The sequence below is a fragment of the Epinephelus fuscoguttatus genome, linkage group LG8, assembly GCF_011397635.1.
Source record: "Epinephelus fuscoguttatus linkage group LG8, E.fuscoguttatus.final_Chr_v1".
Taxonomy (NCBI): domain Eukaryota; kingdom Metazoa; phylum Chordata; class Actinopteri; order Perciformes; family Serranidae; genus Epinephelus; species Epinephelus fuscoguttatus.
Window position 1 is genome coordinate 13,675,673 of NC_064759.1, and position 21,431 is coordinate 13,697,103.

The following is a 21,431-nucleotide window of genomic DNA, read 5'->3' on the forward strand; positions in this document are numbered from 1 at the left end:
GTTTCAAGTATCTTTGAGTGCAGGACATAATGACATTTATAATCAATGGAAATTCAACTGTGCCAGTTTTTTTGTCAATTTATTAATACATCATAGACATTTTTTCATATATATAATATACAGTTTGATAACCTGGTATTTCACATTTGTGTCTCCATTCTCATTGTTTTTTTCCTTTGCAAACCATAAGTTGTTGGACTAAAATTATTTACATCAAGAGTGATAAAAAATGTGAAACAAAAGACGGTCATAAACAGAGGAATAAGACGACAGAGGGATGCCATCTGTTTATAATATATACACCAGGAGGAGCATGTTTAAATCTAAAGTATTAGGTAATGGGACGAACTTTGTAGATTTTTTTATTTCATTCCCTTACTGGCATGACATTTAATTTTTATTCCCAATAGATGTAAGGAGCCCTCTTGCTTTCACTCAATGTCACAGCTTTCATTTTTCCATTTGTGGCCGTTAAACAGCGGCGACTCATCGTGATTCCTATATAAAATACTCTTTTATTGAAGTGCACCTCAGAGCGTGGATGCAATAATATGAACACCTTCACAATGCAAACCGATAAAACATCACCAGAATAAATAACCAGAGTTCAATCAAGATCTTCCTGACAAAATCTCTCAACAGAACATAACATTTATTGCAGGGCTGTCGGTGTTCATGTTGTTAGGTCCACACTCTGTAAATGCCAAGAGTTAAAGTAACCCCTATAGTATTCCCATGTGACGTACAGGGCTCAGTTGCAGGATTTCGCCAATTTTCCAATGGGTTAAGATGGTGTGGTATATGATATAAAGTCTGGCATTTCCCCACAATAGTGTATTCGCAGCAGTGCATTTTAAGAAAGATGGAAAAGGAGTTTGCTTGAGAGGTGGAAGTCGAGAAGACATGGGCTTGATCATCGTCATTCTAGGCTGGTTTGTTGTGAGGCAAGAAAAAAAAAGAAGATCTAGCAGACCTCGACTGACTGTTAAGACGTCTGTACGGGTATCTGTATACATGGTTGAGGAGAAAGGCATTAAAATAGAAAATAAAAATACAAAAGAAAAATATCAGACTGAGATGATAATGACTGCAACAGAGATGAAAAGAGGAGAGCGAGAAGCCCTTCGTCTTCTCAGTGTGTTGTTGGATGTAGGCGAGGAGAACCGAGGGATGACGGGTGGGTGTCTCAGAAGGACCATCTCTCCTGTGTGCGGGGGTCCATGGAGAGGGTGGGGGACTCTGACGGGGGCTGGCTGCTGCTGTCTTCTCCGTTCAAACTCTTCCTACACACTGGACACGTGTCATGCTGTGTGGTCACGGAAAAGAGCATTGATAACATTAGCTTTGGGCAGTTTTAACAAGCGGATTCTTTATTTTACTCGTATATTTACAGGATGCTCAGGCTGTTATTTGTCTGGTCAGTTAAATACAAAGACGGGCCAGAAGCTACAAATGTTTTCTCAAACGCCCTGAATCTTAAACAATCTTAAAATGCCTTCTCCTGGCCTAATATTCAGTTGCATGGCGTTGTTGTGGATCCTTGATTTGCACAAAGAGCAACTCTAGCATGGATTTTAATGTAGCAGATTTGTCTGTTAAACATTCACTCTGATCTCTACTCCAGCAGTAAAACAAAGATCAAAGTATTGAAGATTGGCAATGCTGCTTACGCGAAATTCCCACCCTACCTACATTATATAACTTAAAAATAACATCAGGCTATTTTTGCCTCTTTTTAGGTGGCAGGAGTGAAAATTAGTCATCCTCAACATTTGTTGTGTTATGGTCTCAGACTGAAAGAAAATTGGAGAATGATTAGACACAAAATTTATCCATCTCCTCAATTCTCAGAATCTATGTGGGGAGAAAAGTCAGTGTGCAATTATAGCTGAATATTGCCACGAGAGAAACAAGCTCTGTAGTAAATGTTTGAGTGAATACATCTGCAAAGAGTGTGTGTGTGTGTGTGTGTGTGTGTGTGTGTGTGTGTGTTCAAAGTCTCATTACAATCAGGATCAGCCATCCAGTGCTGCCAACAGCTGATAAGAGCGAGGCTATGATTCTAATCATTCCTAAAGTAGTTTGCTAGAGAGTTTAAGTGATTTAAATAATGTCTCTAGACCATGGTCCATTATAAATAAATAAAATAAGTAAATACAGTTTTGAAAAAAACACTAAATCTCTTTTTTGGTGTTTTCTTCCTATTATGATGGTAACATTTAAAAACATGGCACGAAATATCAACTAACACGTTACTCTATTTTAAAAACAAAAGTTTAAAAAGTATCAAAAAGTCTTCGTCAGTGTCTTCAAAAGTAACCTATAAGATCCATTTATTCTCTGCCAGCTCTTGGGTTAAAGTTTGGTTAAGTTAAGGGAACTAAAACTGGTTATATAATGTTTGTCAAAAGTTTTGGCCATGAAAAAAAAGACAAGACTGATAATAACTCACAGCTGTGCCCCATGTCGGGGAGCTAGAACCAGGAGTCTTCCCCTGCCTGGACCCTGCTAGATTTGGGTTTAGCCCTGAATGTTTGCAACGTCTGGCTCCACCAATGGTCACATATACATCAGCAAAATTCCCCACTTCTAATATTAAATGAATACTAGAGTATGGCAACGTAAGCATGGGTAAACTAATCCTGTATTTAGCATTTAACAATTGTAATTTAATTTAATTAATTGTAATTTCACGAAACAACCAAAATTAATGATGGATTTTTTGCACATATGTTTAAATTTCCCTTAGGTCTTAAAGGGACAGTTCACCCCAAAATCAAAAATAAATATTCTGCCTGTGCGAGTTGTCAAGTGTTGGAGATATCATCCTTAGAGATGTCTGCCTTCTCTCAAATATACTGGAATTAGGTGGCACTTGGCTTTCGAGTTTTGCCAATGTATTTTTTGGTGCTTTGAGCACCACAAGCAATGTCTCTTTCCAGAAATCATGACCTGGTCACTAAAGATAATCCGCAGACCTTGTTGTAAGCAGTTTCATGTAGGAACTATTTTCTCTCTATTGAACTACATCTGCCAACTGTCACTATGCAGAAGGAAGGAAGCATGCATCTACTCAGATGAGAGGCTCATGCTCCAGACACTGTGAAAACATTGATGGCATCCTTCTTGGCTGAGCTCTGATGTTAGCTAACTTAGTGGTGCTAGCAGGAGATTCACCCTTCTTTCTGCACAGTTATAGTTCAGTAGACAGACAAAAGTTCCTACATGAAACTGCTCACAACAAGGTCTGTAGATTATCTTGAGTAAGCGGGACATGATTTCTGGAAAGAGACATTGCTGTTGAGTTTTTCAAATATATTTTTGGCACTATCTAGTTCCATTATATTAAAGAGAAAGCAGACATCTCTACGGCTGATATCACCAACACTCAGCACACAGCAAAAAAAATCTAGATTGATAAACAGCACTGCAAGTAAGAGAAAAAAAATGTGTATTTTCTTATTTTAGGGTGAACTGTCCCTTTAATACCTGCATGAGCACTGTGAATATTTCACATACAAGTATCATATGTCATTAAATGATCTATTTTGTTATGACTCACCATTTCCAGCCATGGTACTATACAGTCTGAATGAAAGAAGTGGTTACAGGGTAGCTGTCTGACTGGCTCTCCCACTGCGAAGTCCTCTTTGCACACCGGACATTCCATACAGCAGTCTGCAGAGGAGAGGTGAGAGAAACGTTCAATCAGTACCTTTGTGGTTTCTGGTGATTTCTAGTGCCAATTATCAGTCGCTGGGTAATGACTTGCTGAATTTGTTAAGGGGGCGTGCAACAAATTAATAGTACCAAAACTGAGTTTGCATCAGAGAGTTCCTTAGCAGTAAAACAGTTTAACAGAACCAAGCATGGTTTACTAATTACTAAAAACAATTAGGCAAAGATAAAAGCCTGACACTGATTGTCATTCCTCCAAAGAAGTCAGCCATCAACTCAACAGCCCTGCAAAAGCTGAGCTGCAAAACTAACCAAAGTTATAGCTGAGTGATAAATAGGACAGCACACAAAGAAGAGGTAACCGAAAGGAACAAATCCACAAGAGAACTAGGAAAAACAAAAAGGGAGGAGAAAGACCGGCAAGCAGAAAGACGTCACCTCAAAGTAATTTATGGAAGACATTGTTGATACTCTCAAAGTTAATGGACATTTTGTCCCAAACAGGCAGTTTCAGTGGCTTCTCTTGGCAGGCTGCAACACATACAAACACAAGTGCCTTTTCTTGCTGTATCTGTAAGTGCTGCATGGACTTCTTAACAAATAAGCATGTATTTATAAAACAACAGATGTGTTATTATCAATTTTTCATGGTGGAGTGGAGATAGAGGATTACATAAGGACATGTCCCTGTGCATGCATATGTAGCCAGTAGTTATTAAGAACGAAGTGATTCCTTTGCATACAGACTTAACAGATTCACAAACAGCGGGTCCAACCCAAGTTGTACACTTAGATAATTGTTTAAATACAGTAATTGCTTACAGACGATCAGACTGAACGCTCCAGCCATGTCCATGAGCAATACTGCAATTTGTACTTCAGGGACAAGACAATAGAAACATGGTGAGACAAATGGGGGAACAGGGAGTTACTGACCTGCTTGTTCCTGAGAGATATTGACAGTTGGGAGAGAAGAGATCTTCTCTTTCTCTGCTGGAGGAGGCCCTGTGTTCTCCAACTGACCTAGTAACTACACAAACACACACATTTGTAAACTGCAGAGAAATTTAAAAAGTGACAGGGACATTAAGTTTGAGTTAAGTTCTATTACATGGTTAGTTTGGCATTTTTCAACCTGGACTTAATTTTTAAATGTTTTTTTTTGTGTGTCTTAATAATAGTAATTTTTGAAATTGGTCCAGTTTTAAGTGAGAAATCTGTGGGTGGCAGCTGCGAAACAGGCTGCAATTTATCAGTCAATTGGGACATGTTCACACCATCAGTTTACGTCAACTGAAAGTGTTTTTGCCACTGACAGGCTCAGATTATTGTTCTAAGTGTCTGACAACATCATGGAAAGGATCCCTACAGAGACAGAGCTTTTAGTTATGGAGTAAGATGCTTTTTCTTTAACATGAAACAGTCAGTCCCAAAACTGTTATTGCCAAAGCCACCAGACTCCATTTAAATAAACAGTAATTTTAGCATGCACAGAGCCAGCGTGTTTTCACTTCTAAGCAGGTGAATGACGGATTTATTTCAACCAAACCAGAGTTGATGATTATAAGAACAGTGGAAAGACTAACCAAGTGAGTGTGAGGTTTTTTTTTATTTCTGTTGACTTTAAATGAAGTGTTATTTACGATGATAAAATGAACGTTTATTTAAATAGAGTCTGGTGGCTTTGGCGATGTTGATTTTGGGGTTATTTCTAGTTAAATAAAAGGATCAAACTCTTTAACAAAAACGTCTAACTCTGTTAGGATTTCTTCCATAACGTTGTCAGACACTTACAATAACAATTTGAGTCTGGCAGTAGCAACTGATGGTGCAAACATGCCCTAAATGGCTACACAGCAGCCTGTCTCGATCAAGCTCAATACAAGACCAATATCAAAAATTGTTGTTCCCATTAGTCACTTAGACAAAAACATAACATAATAGAAATACAGTCCAGGTTGAAAAATACCAAACGTACATTTCAAGTTTGGTTTACCTGTGTTATCACAGCATCTAACCCTCCCTGTCCCCAGGCGTAATCGCCCGGGTTAGAGTGCAGCATCCCTGTCCTAAAAGAGAGACGGACATCACAAGTGGATCAGAAATAGCCCTTACACTGTGACGCTTGTGCTAAAAACTGTGACACTACTGTAACATCATCTTACCATGAGAGGGGAGGTGAGCCAGGGACGCCAGAGTTGGCAAAGAGGCCTGCGAGAAACTGTTGTACTATCCTGAGACACAGAGAGAAAATATACAGCTGTTAATGTCATCGCCAAAAATTAGAACAGTTAGGATTATAATAGCATAAATAGCACTGTCATCATTTTAAGTGTAAGTATGCAAGGCGGAGAGGAGAGCCAAGAGGATGGTAAGGAAAGCCGAAGCTGAACCAGTCAGTTACTCACCCCTCCACAGCAGGCGAGCGGTCTGGTCTACTGCTGCCTCTGGAGCGGTATCTCCTCTGGCTGTGCAGGCGAGGGGGACGTCCTGGTCCCCAGTGGTCCCCAGCTCCTAGTAGACCCCCCATGGGTCCCCCTAGACCTGCTGGGACTGACCCACCAATTGGTCCCCCTCCCAAACCCCCCAGGTCACTGAGACCCCCCAAGCGCCCTCCAGGGAGCCGAGGTTCTGAGTCAGGTGTGTCACCGTCTGTTGTAAATGGCCGCTCCAGTAACAGCAGGTGCCATAGCTACAGGGATGGTGGGATTTGACAGGGGAAGAGACAGGTGAGGGTTCAGAGAAAGAAAGTTTTAAACAAATAGTGGAGATTAAGAATAAAAGCAAACATGTGATGGCAAAATGAAGGATAGAGGTCAACAGAAAGATGAGTGGAGAAGAGGGCGGGGATAGAAGAAGACAAAGTTAATCAAAACATATAAAATGATAACAATCAATCCTCTTTGCCCACTTCCCCACCCTCCTCTCCCCAAAATCCCTCAGTTCATCTGGTACCTCTGCAAATTGTGTGGCTGTGTCATCTATCCCGTTAGCGCCACCCTCTAGGAGACTGAGGGAAACAGCGTGTAAGGGGACAAAAGACACATTATTAGCAACATCCACTGAACCCTATACACATGTTCAGGTTTAGTGCTAGCCTGGGACAGAACTGCACAGTAAGCCTATGAGCTTCTACAGTGCAACATGGAGGGCTCTTGTTTATAAGAAAACAAACCATGCATGGACCGCGGAACGCATCTGAACAAGGGGGGGCCATAATTTCAAGTCACGCGGAGGGGGTGGGGGGGCATATGCATTGAAACAGACAATATTACTGATGTATTAAATAACGTTGCGGAGCACTTTTTTTTATTCCGACGCCACACAGTCACATCTACAGTACACACATGAACACGAAGACATGCTTGCTCAGATTGACCCCTCTGATCCCACTCTAACATTCACACACAACAGGCCAAGCCTATTTATACATAAACGCACAGATGAAACTATAGCAAACAACAAAGTACATCCAGTCCACAACCACAACCAAAACTCATCTTGCTGCCTTGAATCTAAATCAACATCATATTCATTATCATCACAAGTCAGCACTCATATCAGACTGATGTGCAGAGCCGCACACACACACCCACCCAAAAACAAAACAAGCGCGGCTGCGCAGTTACTGAAAAGTAACCAGAACGCTGAATTTCTGACCATTACCGCCCACACCCGCAATGTATATGTCCACTCCCGCCCGCTCCTGCAAAACTCTGAGAATTTATGCCCGCACAATAATAGAGACGCATTGATTTTGTGTCTTCTCCCATCCCGCAGGAGAAAACACGTCATTTTATGGGCTATTAATAAAGAGATTCATGGGGTTGTTTGTCTTTTGAGCACTGGTCAGGAATAGCGCTCCTATTTCGTTGTTTTTATTTAGTTTTTAATGAAATAAAGGCTGTTTCATATTCTATTCTCCTCCTCTGTATTTATTTATTTATTATTTATTAAGGCAAGCCCGGCGCCAGGATGAAGTTACTGAGGGGGCGGTTAAAAATTACGAGGGGGCAAATCTTTATTATGCAACATAGGTTCACACAGTGAGTTATAAAGAGCGCGCAGACGTGCGTAATAGTCGCGCGTAATGACAGCTCGTCGCTGGTGAAACACAATAAACTGCACGTCTTCTTTCATGTTTGTCTCATGACAGATGGAGAAGACAGACAGACAGACAGACGGACAGGTGGAGCAAGCGGCAAATTGGTATGAAAGCTGGTTCAGGGCATATTCGTCCATTTATGAATAAATATGGAGTGGAAACGCTCATGCATGTGCACCAAGTTCCTGTGTTGACATCCTGTCGCTAGGCTACATCTTCTTCTTCTTCTTTTTTGTCTTCTTCTACTGTTTAATGGGGACCCGCGGGATCCGGTGACCCAATCCCAATGCAGTCCTCTATGTCAGAGTACAAAAGTCACCCGGGCCATGGTCCCCCTGGCCCCCCCAGTTCCGCGGTCTATGAAACCATGTACCTCCATTTGTTCCAGACTGCCACTAAAACACCTTCACATCTAATGTTGACAGGAGAAGTGAGGTAGATGTCTCTTACCTGGAGTCTTCTGTTACTTCCTCTATGAACCCAGAGTCACATCTTGGACAGATATACTCCTGGAAAGCATTACGACAAAGTCCGAGTCACAAGGGAGTCACACCGGTTAGAAGAAAATGCTCATTTGAATTTCCTTGATCTCAAGGTGACGTATTCAAATGTCTTCTTTTGTTTAACCAACACGCTTCAGGACTGAGATATTCATCTGACAATTGTAAGGCAGAGAGAGGCAGCAAATTCTCACACTGTAGAAGTCGAAACCAAAAAAATGCTTGGTATTTCTGCTTTAAAAACAACTGAAAACAATAACTGATGAGCAAAACAGTTCATTAATTTTAATTAATTTTCTGTTGAGCGACTAAAGATTGACAGACTCATTTTTTAAGCTCTATTTTAGTAGGATTTTTTTGGTTTGGATAATGATTTTGTTAGCCAAATTAATTATTACAAGAAATTATCAAAAGTACAAAATGCATGATTTTTGTTTCACGTGTATTTTACAATTTAGTTCGATGTAACGTACAAGAAATTAACAGTTTTACTTTTTCCAAATCATATTCACACACTGTAGTTACCATGTTGTGATATATTCTTTTATATTTTATTTCTTTGCCTTTGAAAATATTCATAAAGACATTACGCCGACTGGATTGGTCATCAACACAAGACTTTGTCAGTTTGTTTTGCTCTGATAATATCAGTCACATTTGTATAGCCTGTGTTTTATGAATGCAACCCAGGAGGTAGAGCTGGTCTGCCAACCACACCTAACTGTAAAGAGTGTGGACTGTTAAAGAAACCACTGCAACAGAATGAGGAAAACATTACTGCCAGTTTGTGCAGCTGGATCATGTGTAGTCCAGCTCAGTGTAATCCATGGTTTCTCCACTATGGGATTGAAGTGGGGTGTTTGTTTTATTAAATATACTGATTTAAAAAAAAGTAGGTCAAAAATACGCTGGCAGCTTTTGGAAACAGAGTACAAGTGAAGATCGTGCTCACATGACAATTAAAAGGATCTAAAACTATGGTCATATTAGAAATGGTTAAGAAACCCTGCAGTAAGCAAAAACTGTTTAAGTGAGTCATGTGTCATTGCCTCATAGATAGATGTCTGCTGTATAAATGGTGATATGACTGAGAGGTGGTCCTCGGGATATGCTGTAGTAGTGAGTGGGTGTTGCAGTCAGTTGGCTCAGTGAAGACATGCCACAAGATTGACTGTGCAAGCAGGCCAGTTTGGAGTCAGTGACACGGCAGGCTGGGAATTACCCTCGACCATACCATAAAAATAAGGATTCAGCTGACAACAGGTTAATTTGGTGGACTGACTTAAAGACACAATGACACATAGACAATGTAATTCACACACGGTCACCAGTTTATTAGGTACATTTTGCTCACCTCATTTATATCTATTAGGCTAGACTAAATATAAAACATCTCAGTATCAGGGCAGCAACTAAACCTTATTTTCATTTTCAGTTAGCAATAATTCTATCATTTAATGGACAAATTGTTTGATTAATATAATTATGGAATAGTAGAAATGCCCATCACAATATCCTAAAATACAAATTGATGTCTTAGAACAGCTTGATTGTCCGACAACCTAAAGATATTAACTTTACTGTCATAAAAGCTGATAAAAACAAACAAAAAAAATCACATTTGAGATGTAGGAACAAGCAAGATTTGGCATTTTTGCTTCATTGAGACTTAAGACTATCAGAATCATTAATGATGAATTTCTGGGACCAACTATCGATTAATCAAGTCAGTTTAACACACTATAAGTCAGCAAGGACTGGGCAATGTTGCCTATAAATATTGTGATATTTTTTGGCTATATCACGGTACACAATATATGTCTCAGTCTTTTATTATCGCTTTTACACTACGGCAAACTACTACAATACTCAGCTACTAAAATATCATGACCTTTTTTTACCATATATCTCAATATCTATATTGTGGTGAAATGGTCTGGTTGACTATTGATGCTTTCTTAAAATATTTACACAATCAGATTTTTGATAAATAGTGGATATAATAGGTGAGTAAAGGCAGATTAAGTTATAGAAATTAAGTCACTTCACTGTAATGCTGCCTTTAAAACCAGGAAAAGACAACACCTAAGATACTATGATATCCAAATCTAAGAATTTAATCTAGTCTCATATCATGATTCCGATATAATAGATATATATTGCCTGGCCATAACTAACAACAAAGATCAGCTTCCAAAATGATCAATACATTTAAATTTACACCTCTTAAAAGCATGAACCCTGAACCATGAACCCTGAACCATGAACCCTGTAACCTGTATTAGTCTGGATTAGCTTCAGCCAGGTGTACCTAACAAACTGGCGGCTGGGTGTAAATAGGAGACCCTTACTTATATCTAGCACGTAGAAAATCTATTTTTATTATGCTCCAAGGTTGGCAAAAGTTTGCCAAGATGTGGGTCATGTCAGCTACTGGATATCACATTAGTCTAAGCTTTAACTTTAAAACTGAAACTAAAAATGTTTACAGTCTGTTCTAGAAAAAAGTTTTATCAGAAACAAAGCTGAAAACGAAAGTAGCCTTGTATCTAACAAGTAAAGCTAATGCTGTCTATAGGATTAAATGACAAGGTAATAACACAGGACCTTCTTTTCTCAGCTGTTTGTGCTGTTTAGTGCAAAACACAATATCCCCGAGCTGTCAAACCAAGGCGTCAATAACAGCGCCTTGACTAAACTCTCTCAAACATGCAAGCCTCACTAAACGTGTCGATATTTGCATTTAATGCCTGATTTTAGACGAAGACATTTGCGAGTGTCACGAGTTTATTCAGAGAGTTAACAACAACAAACGCCGCTAACTGCTAACAGGCTAGCTAGTGTTTAGCTGTAGCAGGCAAGCGAAACAAACGGTATTTCGGTGAAAGGCTGACTTGTCAACGGCGCGTTTGATTCAAGAGAGCACAACAGATAGAGAAAGGAAACCGTCTGCCTTACCGGGAGTTTGGGGTTCACTTCTCCCTTACAACAGTGACAGAAAAATCGATGCGGTGGTACAGCCGCAGCCTCCGCCATCTTCGCCAGTCCAGCACAAACACTGACGTCGGTCCTCCACAAACTGAAGACAGCTGTCCGCCTCCAGCCCGGCGTGCACCGCGGCATCACAGCCCAGCAGCGGAAGTGTTCACTTGTTGTCACGAGAAGCCGCGTGTGTTTGGTCCATGGTCCTCTTTCAGTGGGATGCTCAAGACAGAAGATAGCCTCTCTTTAGAAACTGGCCCCTTGGAAAGGTTTGTGGAAAAGTAGTAAGGTCGCAGACTTCTCGCATGACGTAATGTTAAAGTGTAAACGTTAGCCGTTAGCTAGCTAGCATGCAAAGTTTGACCTGTCTACGCAGCACAACGTTCACTTGTAGCTTTGAATGCAACTGTCAAAATAAGTTTACCTGCTTTTTTATTCCTTTTATAGTCAAGATATATATTTCTGAACTGCTAACAATGGTCACTATATGTCTGTATGTGTACAACCCTTCTCTTTATATTGTCATATGACAAAATGCTGACATTTACAAACCTAATTCACTGCCAAGCACTAGTTTCTGTACACTTTATTTTAGCATTTTTGCATAAAATGCTGAAATAATGTACTAAATGCTAACTCAAGAATGTTAGTCACATTTTTATGATATTGGAAATGACCTACATCTATGTGTAACTCACTTCTTTAGCAGTTAAGTTCATGTTTCTTAGCCTCAAACAATTATCTCATTTATAGTTGATGCCTTAAAATGGAACACAACCTCAGTTAAGAGTTTACACACCATACAACTTCAATTAAAAGCCCAGGCTATTATGTGCTTAAATCACTCAAATCAACAGGCCTATATTTGGGACAGGCCTTTAATTCCTTTCACACAAAACTGTGTCAGCAAAGATCAAGAAATACAATCAAACTGTTAATTTAAACCAGTATGAATATTACTTGTGTAAAATTTAGGCTTCAGATAACATTTCTATTATGAATCATTCATTTGATCTAGCTTTGACAGACAGTGCAGAGAGTGAGTTACAGCACCCGGCATACTAACACAACACCACTTTATCCTGTTAAAACGATATTCACAACATGGATTAACTTTTTTCGATCTGAGGACCCTGATGGACTAAAGGAATATGAACAACTTACACGGTAATCAAGAAAAGGAAGGACACATGATTTGAAGTAGCCAAAAACTTAGTTTTGAAGAACAGGCGTTTATTTGTCGAAATGTGTAGCCACACCAGGCTGGTCAAAGGGATTGGGCATTTAGCTGGGACTAGGCTTTTAATTGAAGTTTTACGGTATGTTATTTCCGTGGCCTGGGAGAGTTCAAACAGTATTTGTGAACATGAGCTACTCTCTTTCAAAAGAGTAAAACCTAGACAGGTTTGCAAGTCGCATGCAGTTCATTCACAGTGGACCTTTAACCCACTTCTGGACTGCAACCCACCAAAAAAAAAATTCCCTCATGTGGTGGTAGTCACCATGAAAGAGTGCAACTTTCATTTCAATGGATAATACACCAGAAAAGCATGAGGGGGCTGTTTTTTTCACCATTTGTTTGCAATATCCAGTAATTAGATTCAGTTTATTTTTATTCTAATATGTATTTAATCATGCTGTCTCACTGAGATTAAGATCTCTTTTTTAAGAGAGACCTGAGAACAGTAAACATTCACAAGGACACAATCAGCAAAACAGAAACAGAAAAGGAACAACACAGCTACACAATAAACAAGCGCTTATAACAAACAATTACATGAATCATAAAAAACATCAGTCGAAAGGCTTAAAATGTCCAAGGGAATGTAAAATTCAAGATTCATAATTTCTAATCGGATATTTTTCATAAAGCAACATTTAGCAACCAGTGTTTTGCACACAGCAACAGTAGACCTCCTCCATTACAGCACATTTCACACATTGTGTAAAGCTCCTATAAAAGAGTCTAATTCTATCATACATTTTACATTTTGATAGTATTAGATCCTAATAATGCTTTAAATCAGTGCTTTATTAGAATCAGGTGTTCTGGAAAGGTCAAGCTAAGCATACCATATATACTGTATGTTAAAGGCACATAGACGCAGTGTTGTATTGGTTGTTGTGTTGATACAGTTGCATCTAGATGTGAGACTTTTCTCTGTCTGTGTGTTTGTCTGTGCAGATGACTGCTCAGGAGGCGCGTCTGTGTGGTCTCCTGCTGCGGGAGCACTTTGGAGAAGTGGTGGAGAAAGTGGGAATACACCTGCTCAGAAATGGAGCACAGAATTTAAGAACCATCCTTCATGAGACCGGCATCTCACTGGACCTGGTACCACTCCTAAACTTACTGTTTGACATGTTAATCTGTTTAAAACAGTATTACACATGATGTATTTAATGTTATACACACTGCTTCTCTGCATTTTGAAGCAGAGTTTAGCAGTCCCGCCTTTGTGGTTGTATCAGTGGACAGTCAAGCCATTCTAGGTGTAGTATGCAGTGCATTTACATACACTGGTTATTTCACACATGCAGCAGTACTACAGTAGTAGTGTTTTTGCATCATCTGTTTAAATGCAAAACCTGGTAGCCCTTTACATGACAGGCAGATTTGTGCTCCAGAAACCTGATTATATTAAAGGGACAGTACACCCATAAATCAAAAACACATATTTTTCCTCTTATCTGTCGTGTTCTTAAGCAGGCTCAGTTGTTTTGGTGTGAGTTGCCGAGTGCTGGAGATATTGCCGGTAGAGAGATTTGCCTTCTCTTGAATATAATGGAACTAGATGCCACTCAGCCGGTGGTGCTCAAAGCACCAAGACAATACATTTAAAAAAACTCAACAGCAATGTCTCTTTCCCGAAATCATGACCTTGTTACTCAGGATAATCTACAGACTTTGTCGTGAGCAGTTTCATGTAGGAACTATTTTCTTCCTGCCAAACTACATCTACCAACCGTATAAATGCGCAAAAGGAGGCGTGCATCTACTCATGGACAAGAGGCTCGTGCTTGTGACAGCATGAGATCTGAACATTAATGGCATCCTCCCTGGCTGAGCTGTAATGTTAGCTTGCTTAGTGGTGCTAAGTGAGCTAGCAGTAGACAAACGCTGTCTAGGAGGCAAGCTAGGAGTAGATCTATTACTCTGTCTGTGTGTTGACTTGGCTGTCAAGAGAAGGCAGACATCTCTGGCTGATATCTCCAACACTCAGCTCACACCAGAACTATCTAGACTGATATATAGCACTACAGGTAAGAAGACAAATGTGTATTTTTGATTGTGGGATGATCGATCCCTTAAACACCATGTGATAAGTGAAACAATGCCAGGGAGAATAAAAACATGACATCAGTTTTTTCTCTTTTTATGTAGTGCCAAAAAAAGTAGACGTCAGATTCTTTTAGTGCAGGAAAATCTGATCAACACTGCTTTTTACTGGGATTATTGGAGTAATAAGAGTAGCACGGTTCATGCTAATATGTAACTTACATTATACAAATACATTTTCTGCCTTAATTTGATTAATAATAAGCACCTCTTCTTTCCCCTTAATCTGTCTCACTGTAGGTAAAGAAGTCCCTGTGTGTGCTCGTGCAGCATGGCACCTGTGTGTTCAGCCCAGGCCGTAAAGGACCTGGGAGCCCCGCAGAGTATCGGTCCAGCTGTGATCGGATTCTTAGAATTCTGCGTTACCCGCGCTACATCTACACCGCTAAAACCTTGTACGGTGACACCGGAGAGCTAATCATAGAGGAGCTACTGCAGAGAGGTCACATGACCATGAGTAGCACAGTTAAGACAGTTGCGGACCGTCTCACACAAAACATGGAAGGTCAGTATCTCTGCGTCTCTATCGATCAGAGTTTAACAGCCTTAGTGGAAACCAGGCAGAATAGCAATCAAGCAAACATGCACCAAAACAAACTTATTTTAAACCCTTAATATCTATCTGGAGACAATTTCTGTTCCCTGTCATTTTAGAGGGTCGCAGCATGGAATATAGTGAGGTGTCTTCTGCCTTCTCCAAACTGGTTGAGACCCATTTTCTTCAGCGCTGCCCTCCACTGGCAGGAGCAGCAACAAAAGACAGTGCTACTCCAGGTACCCCTGCAACCCCGGCCACCTCTGGTACTCCTGCTGCCCCTGTTAGCACCGCCCCGCCCACACCTGAGAGCTTCCCTGACTGTTACAAGGTGCCTCATGTGACACTGACAGGGCGAGGCAAACGCCAACTCTCTGGTGAGGATGGCGAGGACCAAAGGAATGCAAAGAGGGCCAAAATGGATTTACAGGTTGGTATTTGGAACATGTTAGGTAACTTCCCTGTGCCTTTCATAAACTGTATTAACTTTGGTTTATCCTTCCATCTCTCTGTCTTTGTGTCTGTCTCTCATTCACTGTTGCTCAGACACACGGCGACGAGGGGATTTGCTGGCAGGTGAATTTTGAGAGGTTCCATCTCCACTTCAGAGACCAGGCCATCATCAGTGCTGTAGCCAACAAACTGGACCAGGTCAGCTTTGTATTATTTAAGGAACACATTTATTTGCTTTCTATCAGAGAATTAAAGGTATGTGAAGCAGGAATTGCTGGTTACTGCTTGTAAATAATATCACCAGCAAAAGTGAAAGTGAAAGCCAACCCCAGATTGGTGATTGCCCCAGGGTTTTTTTTTTTGGAGTGCTGTGTCTGCGTCTTCATAGCTTCCTCTTGTATGTGTACTGCTTATGGTTTGGCACTTCGTCACTTCCTTTTTATTAAGTCCCGATCTCAGCTGTGCGCTAAGCAAAATAAGGGGGAATAAGAACATTATAAATACATCACCACACACTTCTAGTGGGTAGAAATATCCCACATAGTGTACCTTTTTTAAAATGAGAAAAATGATACCACTCCCATACAGCCGCAGGACCTTAAAAGCTCTTAATGTCTTAAATACATATCGCTAATACTAATAAATAATACTAATATAAGGCCTTAAAAACTACTGAATTATCTCAAAATCAGATTCGATTTGAGTTGAAGATGGAACATGCTTTTCAACATTTGAAGCAAGATTACTGTATTAATTTTTGTTTTGTACAATTGTAGATCAAGACATTTGATCTGTCAGACAACTTTCGACAGGGCCTCAGACCTTAAGTAGCTTGTTAGGACTCTCGAAACCTTGTCCCAACAATCAGCCATGGCCTCCTCTAAACAGCTGCCTCGCACTCTGAAAACTAAAAGTATTGATGCCCACAAAGCAGGAGAATCTGTGGATAGACCTCAAAAGAGCAGTGAATGCAAGGCAGCCAAAGAATCTTACAGAACTAAAAAATATTTGCAAGGACGAATTGGCGAAAATGCTAGCTTAGCTTAGCATAAAGACCGGCAAAAGGGGGAAATGGGTAGCCTGGATCTGTACAAAAATAACTGTCTAATAACAATCTGCTTACCCAGACATTTTAAACAAGATGCATAAACTGTAAACCATCAGCTCATCTGAGGAGAAATGCCACAGTCTGCTTTACCTTCATGTTCCTACTTGTCTGTTGTCTATACTAACACTAATTATTATTATTTTGGTTGTTTACGATATTAACGATTGTCTTTCTAAATCGTGTCACCTTAATAACTCAGACTAGCAGTGAGATAGTGAGGACTATGCTGAGGATGAGTGAGGTGACGACCGCGCCCAATGCGTCCTGCACGAAGCCCCTCTCAGCCAACGAAATCTTCAGGTCCCTCCCAACCAGCTACAACATCTCCAGACCAATCTTAGACCAGTACCTCACGTTACTAGTGGATGACCCAGTATGACATCTACAAGGCATTTGTCACATTTTCCAACTTAATTTTTGTCCACAAGATGGTTTTTTTTTAAATGTATTTTTCATTTTCTAGATGGAGTTTGTGGGGAAGGCTGGTGAAAGTGGAGGAGGGATGTATGTCGTTAGTATCCTTTTCTAATTCTGAGTGTCCTGAGCATATTGTGAAGAATCAACGCACTGTTTTGTGTCATTTTACACATTGCTTTTCTTAACTCACCTCTCAGATTTGCACAGAGCGCTGGCTAATCTGGCTCGGGCCACGCTAGAGTCTGTAGTACAGGAGAGGTGAGTTTGTCTTTAGTTGTGTACGCATACGATTGTCATATCACCAGGAAATCATTACTTATTTAATCACTTCCAATCTGTCATCAGGTTTGGCTCCCGATCAGCGCGCATCTTCCGGCTGTTGCTAAGGAAACGTCACCTAGAGCAGAAGCAGGTGGAGGATTTTGCTATGATTCCAGCCAAAGAAGCTAAAGATATGCTCTACACGCTGCTGTCACAGAACCTGGTCCAGCTGCAGGTACGAGACACTCATGATTCTTCTCTTTGCGTCTCTGTGTTCTTAGATGATGGATTGCTGAATGTTAGGTTTTGGATGGATGAATGCTTTTTCCTTTCATTCGCACAAACACTTAGACACAACATGGAAGAGCTTAGAAAACCGTCCTCCCTCTTCACTGTTGCCACGAATGATTTGTAGCTTTGACAAAAATAAGAGGACATACTGTTCAGCGTGATGGATTTAAATATACAAAGCAAGTCTCTTCAAGCCAATTTTCTTAGTGTAATAACATGAGCAACTGCCCGGAACGTAGGAGTAATCCAAAAAATCCTGATCCAAAAACCTACTTTGAAAATTATTTGGCACACTTTTTGAAGATGCACTAAGTAAATGAGATATTTTTGAAACTAGATTTATGGAACGCCGTTGCCTAATCTTTTATTCTGTCTTTCTGTGGACACTGACGCAGGAATAATTTAATAAAAGTGACCACATGGCAGCTTCACTGACATACTGACAATTTAAATGGGCACACTTGGATGATTTGAGTCATCAGATTTGAGGGAGCAGCACTAGTTCTTATTCTTTAATCCACCTACTCATTAGCTCTGAACAGCCATGATGTTTTTTTATGCTTTAGGAAATCCCAAAGACTCCTGACTATGCTCCCTCTCGTACTTTCTATCTGTATACCGTCAACCAACTCCCAACTGCAAGAATGCTGCTTCAGAACTGCTACAAGGTAAAACACTGATCATACTGTAACCTTCAGAGCTCCGACCAATGGCATGCCTTTTTTGTCGTTAATGCTGGTTTTCCTTCCAGTAACATTCTGTCTCTGTGTATTTTTCTCTGTGCAGACAGTGGCCAACCTCATAGAGCGACGCTTGTTTGAGACCAAAGAGAGCAAGTGAGTTCATCATAACTGTCTGTCCCCAGATAATTTACCATGATCAACTCTGAAAGGTGTCTGGCTCACACACATTCTCTGTCACAGATCAGTAGTTGATTGGTTTTCTGCTTGACTGACAGGCGTCTGCTGGAGAAATCGCAGCGAATTGAGGCCATTCTGGCATCTCTGCAGGCCAGCGGGGCCGAGCCTGAGCAGCTGACAGAGGTCGAGGAGATGATCACTGCTCCTGAAAAGCAACAGCTGGAGGCCTTACGGCTTCATATCAACAAGTAAGAGCACAAAACAACAGTTCCCTTTTCTACAGGGCCCAGTTGTTCGGAAGTGATCTAATCGGATTGGATCAAATCTTGTAAACAGGTTGTTCAAAAGAGGGAAAAAAAGGATTTTATCCCCATAAAATAATTCCCCAATAGCTGTCAGTATCAAACAAAACTTGCCTAATTACAATGATACTCCTTTAAAAGCCAAGTGTGCCTGCACCTGGTGCGCTGCTATTGATGATGATGGATTTGGCAAACTGGACAAGTGCTTTCTGCTGAGAGTCATGCAGTAAGAGCAGTGATGTCACTGCAGCAAATTTTGTGGGACATTTAAGCAGCAAAACTAAAAACTGTTGTTATAAACTTGACCGAGAAAACAGAATGAAACTGTTAGCATCTAACATAATCAATAAAGTTATGCTGCTCCTCGTGCATAAATGGGTACAAGATCTCTCTAAATGAGAAATCTGGCAGCAGCTCTGTTCTCTGCTACGTTCACATTTTAGAAAATGTAATTACTATTTTCTTGATTAATATTGTATTTTTGCACCCACCTGCAACCCATCCACATGTCCATGTGTGTATCAAGCTCATTGAGAACTATCACGTCTTACTATCTGAATAATGTGGCCTTTACGTAGCAGGGAAATACACCACTATTCTTACGTAAGACCAGGTTGTTGTTGGTCAGTGGCGCAATGGCTTTTAGCTGCCTTAAAATGGCAAAACGCCAACAATAAAAAAAAAAGAGAAAATGACAACTACATCAGTCTGTAATTAGCAATGACACCTGCACTGTGGCTAACTTGTGCCAGACATAAGATAGGGCCCTTAAAGTGACCCCACTCTGGCTATTCTACCTGTCATTCTTTACATCGCTAGTAGCCTACATTGTATGTGCAGTTCAATTTAGAGCACTGGTTATCCAGATTTGGTGACTTTAAGAAGTTTGTATCTGGATTGCGGTGATTCTATTCAATGCTGCCAAGAAAAACTATCATAAAAATAAACTGGATTAGCTGGATTTTTTTGAACAACTGGGCCCAGGTGACATTATTGAATCACTTCTTTGGTCTGTTGGTATGTCTGTCTTTTTATTTACACTGTTGTTCTTTTTCCCCTCCAGGTTAGATTCAGCTGAGAACCAGGTCGATGAAACCATTTTTCTTTTAGAGTCCTACGTCAACTCCACTGCATCCACAAGTTGAGAGCAAGCATCACAACTCATAGAACTTTTGAAAACTTTTCCGTTACTCTTTGTGTATGAATTCTGTCAAGTGTGGCTGTTTTATAGTTTATATGACTGGATTTATTCCAGTTTGAATTGCAGTAAAATCTAAATAGATTATTTTGCTTGTTTTTATCTCAAGCATTGGCAAACAAATAAACAGAGCTCAAGAATACTTTTTTCAACAGTTTTTTAATTTCATTGAAGAACAAACACAAAACTGTGAGACAAACATACGACAGAGTGATTGTTTGAAATGTAAAACCAGGAAGGTGTCTGTATATTAAATAGAAGAATTGTGGTTTAATACACTTTGCGTGTTTCCTTAAAAACAGAAAAAGATTATTTACATAAGTGCTCCCGACCCTGGAAATAGTGGGTAGTGCATTTCAGTTGGACCCTCGTGGTGCTCTCTTTGGTCCTGGAGGTCCCTGTTGCGTCTGTGAGTCGAGTCCAAACTGTCTCTGTGCCTTGTAAGAGTTGGACTCAGCAAATGTGGTAGTCATCATGGTAAATGACTGTTGTCATGGCAGCAAAAGTTGGGCTCAGTCCTCATGGTTCTCATCCTCTCCTCTCTGTTTGCGTGCAAAGAATCCCATCTGACAAGAAATGAGATAGAGATTGATGCTCTGTCTACAACATGTTCATTTCCTGAATTAATGTGAGGTAACTGTGAAGTGAAAATACCTTCCATAGTACGAAAATGATGAGGGCCAGTAACAGCAAACCTCCAATGATGCTACCAATCAGAATCCACAGTGAGATGGGGATAGCTCGGCCCTTTAGCACCTCCAGTACAGTCTACAGAAAAATGGATGATGGGAGAGCTTAGAGAAAGTAAATGCCACTCCAAAATCTGCCCATTAAAATCCCACTACAGTCGTCTTACCTCTCTCCAGACTGTCTCCGTGCCCAGCGTGATGAGGTTAGTCTCCTGAGCGGCGACGTGATAAGTACCGATTATCCTCACTGACTTATATTTGGCCTACAGAAAGAGACACAAAGGTGATGACCACTGTGTTTGTCATAGGACAGAAAAATTGAGGCTGAACTGAGCATCTGTGCTCAGTAGTGTAACTCACTTTTCTGAAAAAATCGTCATGAACTCTGCGGCTGACACGAATGATGGCAGCCTGCCCTCTCAGGAGCTGCTGGACTTCACACACAATCTCAGTGCACCATGATCTGCTGCAGTTCTAAACAAATAGATGTGAACAAGCATGTTAAAGGAATCATTCACCCACAAGATGATTATTTGTACATCAGTTACTCACTGTGTGACATTGAATTTGTGAAGAGAACTTTTTCAAACTATCCATTTATAAACTCAATCACAACTCCTGCAGTATAATCCAAGTCTCTTTTATCCTTAGTATTAAATCTTTCAATTTAAAACCATCCATCCATTTTCATTTGCTTATCCGGGGCCAGGTCACG

The 21,431-nt window shown here is 40.4% G+C and overlaps 3 protein-coding genes across 3 annotated transcripts in view; 1 reads left to right on the forward strand and 2 right to left on the reverse strand.

Annotated features, from left to right (window-relative positions):
• Nucleotides 1-62: 62 nt before the first annotated feature.
• rnf115a (ring finger protein 115a) lies at nucleotides 63-11,519 on the reverse strand. Its single transcript, XM_049582590.1, has 9 exons — nucleotides 11,242-11,519; nucleotides 8,234-8,292; nucleotides 6,634-6,688; nucleotides 6,087-6,370; nucleotides 5,844-5,912; nucleotides 5,675-5,747; nucleotides 4,615-4,708; nucleotides 3,563-3,678; nucleotides 63-1,306 (listed from the first exon to the last, which is right to left on the reverse strand). Exons 1-9 carry the CDS (start codon nucleotides 11,404-11,406, stop codon nucleotides 1,187-1,189), a joined length of 1,035 nt encoding a protein of 344 aa, XP_049438547.1. The 5' UTR covers nucleotides 11,407-11,519; the 3' UTR covers nucleotides 63-1,186.
• On the forward strand, nucleotides 11,403-20,169 carry polr3c (polymerase (RNA) III (DNA directed) polypeptide C). The gene is made up of 13 exons (XM_049582588.1): nucleotides 11,403-11,534; nucleotides 13,451-13,597; nucleotides 14,843-15,107; nucleotides 15,257-15,567; nucleotides 15,684-15,788; nucleotides 16,898-17,071; nucleotides 17,162-17,213; nucleotides 17,313-17,373; nucleotides 17,461-17,611; nucleotides 18,234-18,335; nucleotides 18,454-18,503; nucleotides 18,626-18,775; nucleotides 19,893-20,169. Exons 2-13 carry the CDS (start codon nucleotides 13,451-13,453, stop codon nucleotides 19,972-19,974), a joined length of 1,650 nt encoding a protein of 549 aa, XP_049438545.1. The 5' UTR covers nucleotides 11,403-11,534; the 3' UTR covers nucleotides 19,975-20,169.
• A 126-nt stretch (nucleotides 20,170-20,295) lies between these two features.
• The window catches only part of itga10 (integrin, alpha 10), a 44,274-nt gene continuing 43,138 nt past the window's right edge, over nucleotides 20,296-21,431 (reverse strand). Inside the window, exons 27-30 of the mRNA XM_049582587.1 lie at nucleotides 21,077-21,190; nucleotides 20,884-20,979; nucleotides 20,682-20,795; nucleotides 20,296-20,593 (exon numbers count right to left, since the gene is read on the reverse strand). Coding sequence (XP_049438544.1) covers nucleotides 20,540-20,593; nucleotides 20,682-20,795; nucleotides 20,884-20,979; nucleotides 21,077-21,190 — 378 coding nt within the window. The 3' untranslated portion in view covers nucleotides 20,296-20,539. The remainder of the gene's footprint in view (nucleotides 20,594-20,681; nucleotides 20,796-20,883; nucleotides 20,980-21,076; nucleotides 21,191-21,431) is intronic.

What these genes read in the sequence shown, in the direction of transcription:
- rnf115a (XM_049582590.1), bottom strand. Translation starts at nt 11,406, where the DNA reads ATGCCGCGGTGCACGCCGGGCTGGAGGCGGACAGCTGTCTTCAGTTTG. An exon ending in AAGTGAACCCCAAACTCCCG is followed by an intron (nt 8,293 to 11,241) that starts GTAAGGCAGACG and finishes AATGCTTTCCAG; the next exon opens with GAGTATATCTGTCCAAGATG. An exon ending in GAAGTAACAGAAGACTCCAG is followed by an intron (nt 6,689 to 8,233) that starts GTAAGAGACATC and finishes TGTTTCCCTCAG; the next exon opens with TCTCCTAGAGGGTGGCGCTA.
- polr3c (XM_049582588.1), top strand. Translation starts at nt 13,451, where the DNA reads ATGACTGCTCAGGAGGCGCGTCTGTGTGGTCTCCTGCTGCGGGAGCAC. An exon ending in AGGAGGGATGTATGTCGTTA is followed by an intron (nt 17,214 to 17,312) that starts GTATCCTTTTCT and finishes CTCACCTCTCAG; the next exon opens with ATTTGCACAGAGCGCTGGCT. An exon ending in TGCTTCAGAACTGCTACAAG is followed by an intron (nt 18,336 to 18,453) that starts GTAAAACACTGA and finishes TTCTCTGTGCAG; the next exon opens with ACAGTGGCCAACCTCATAGA.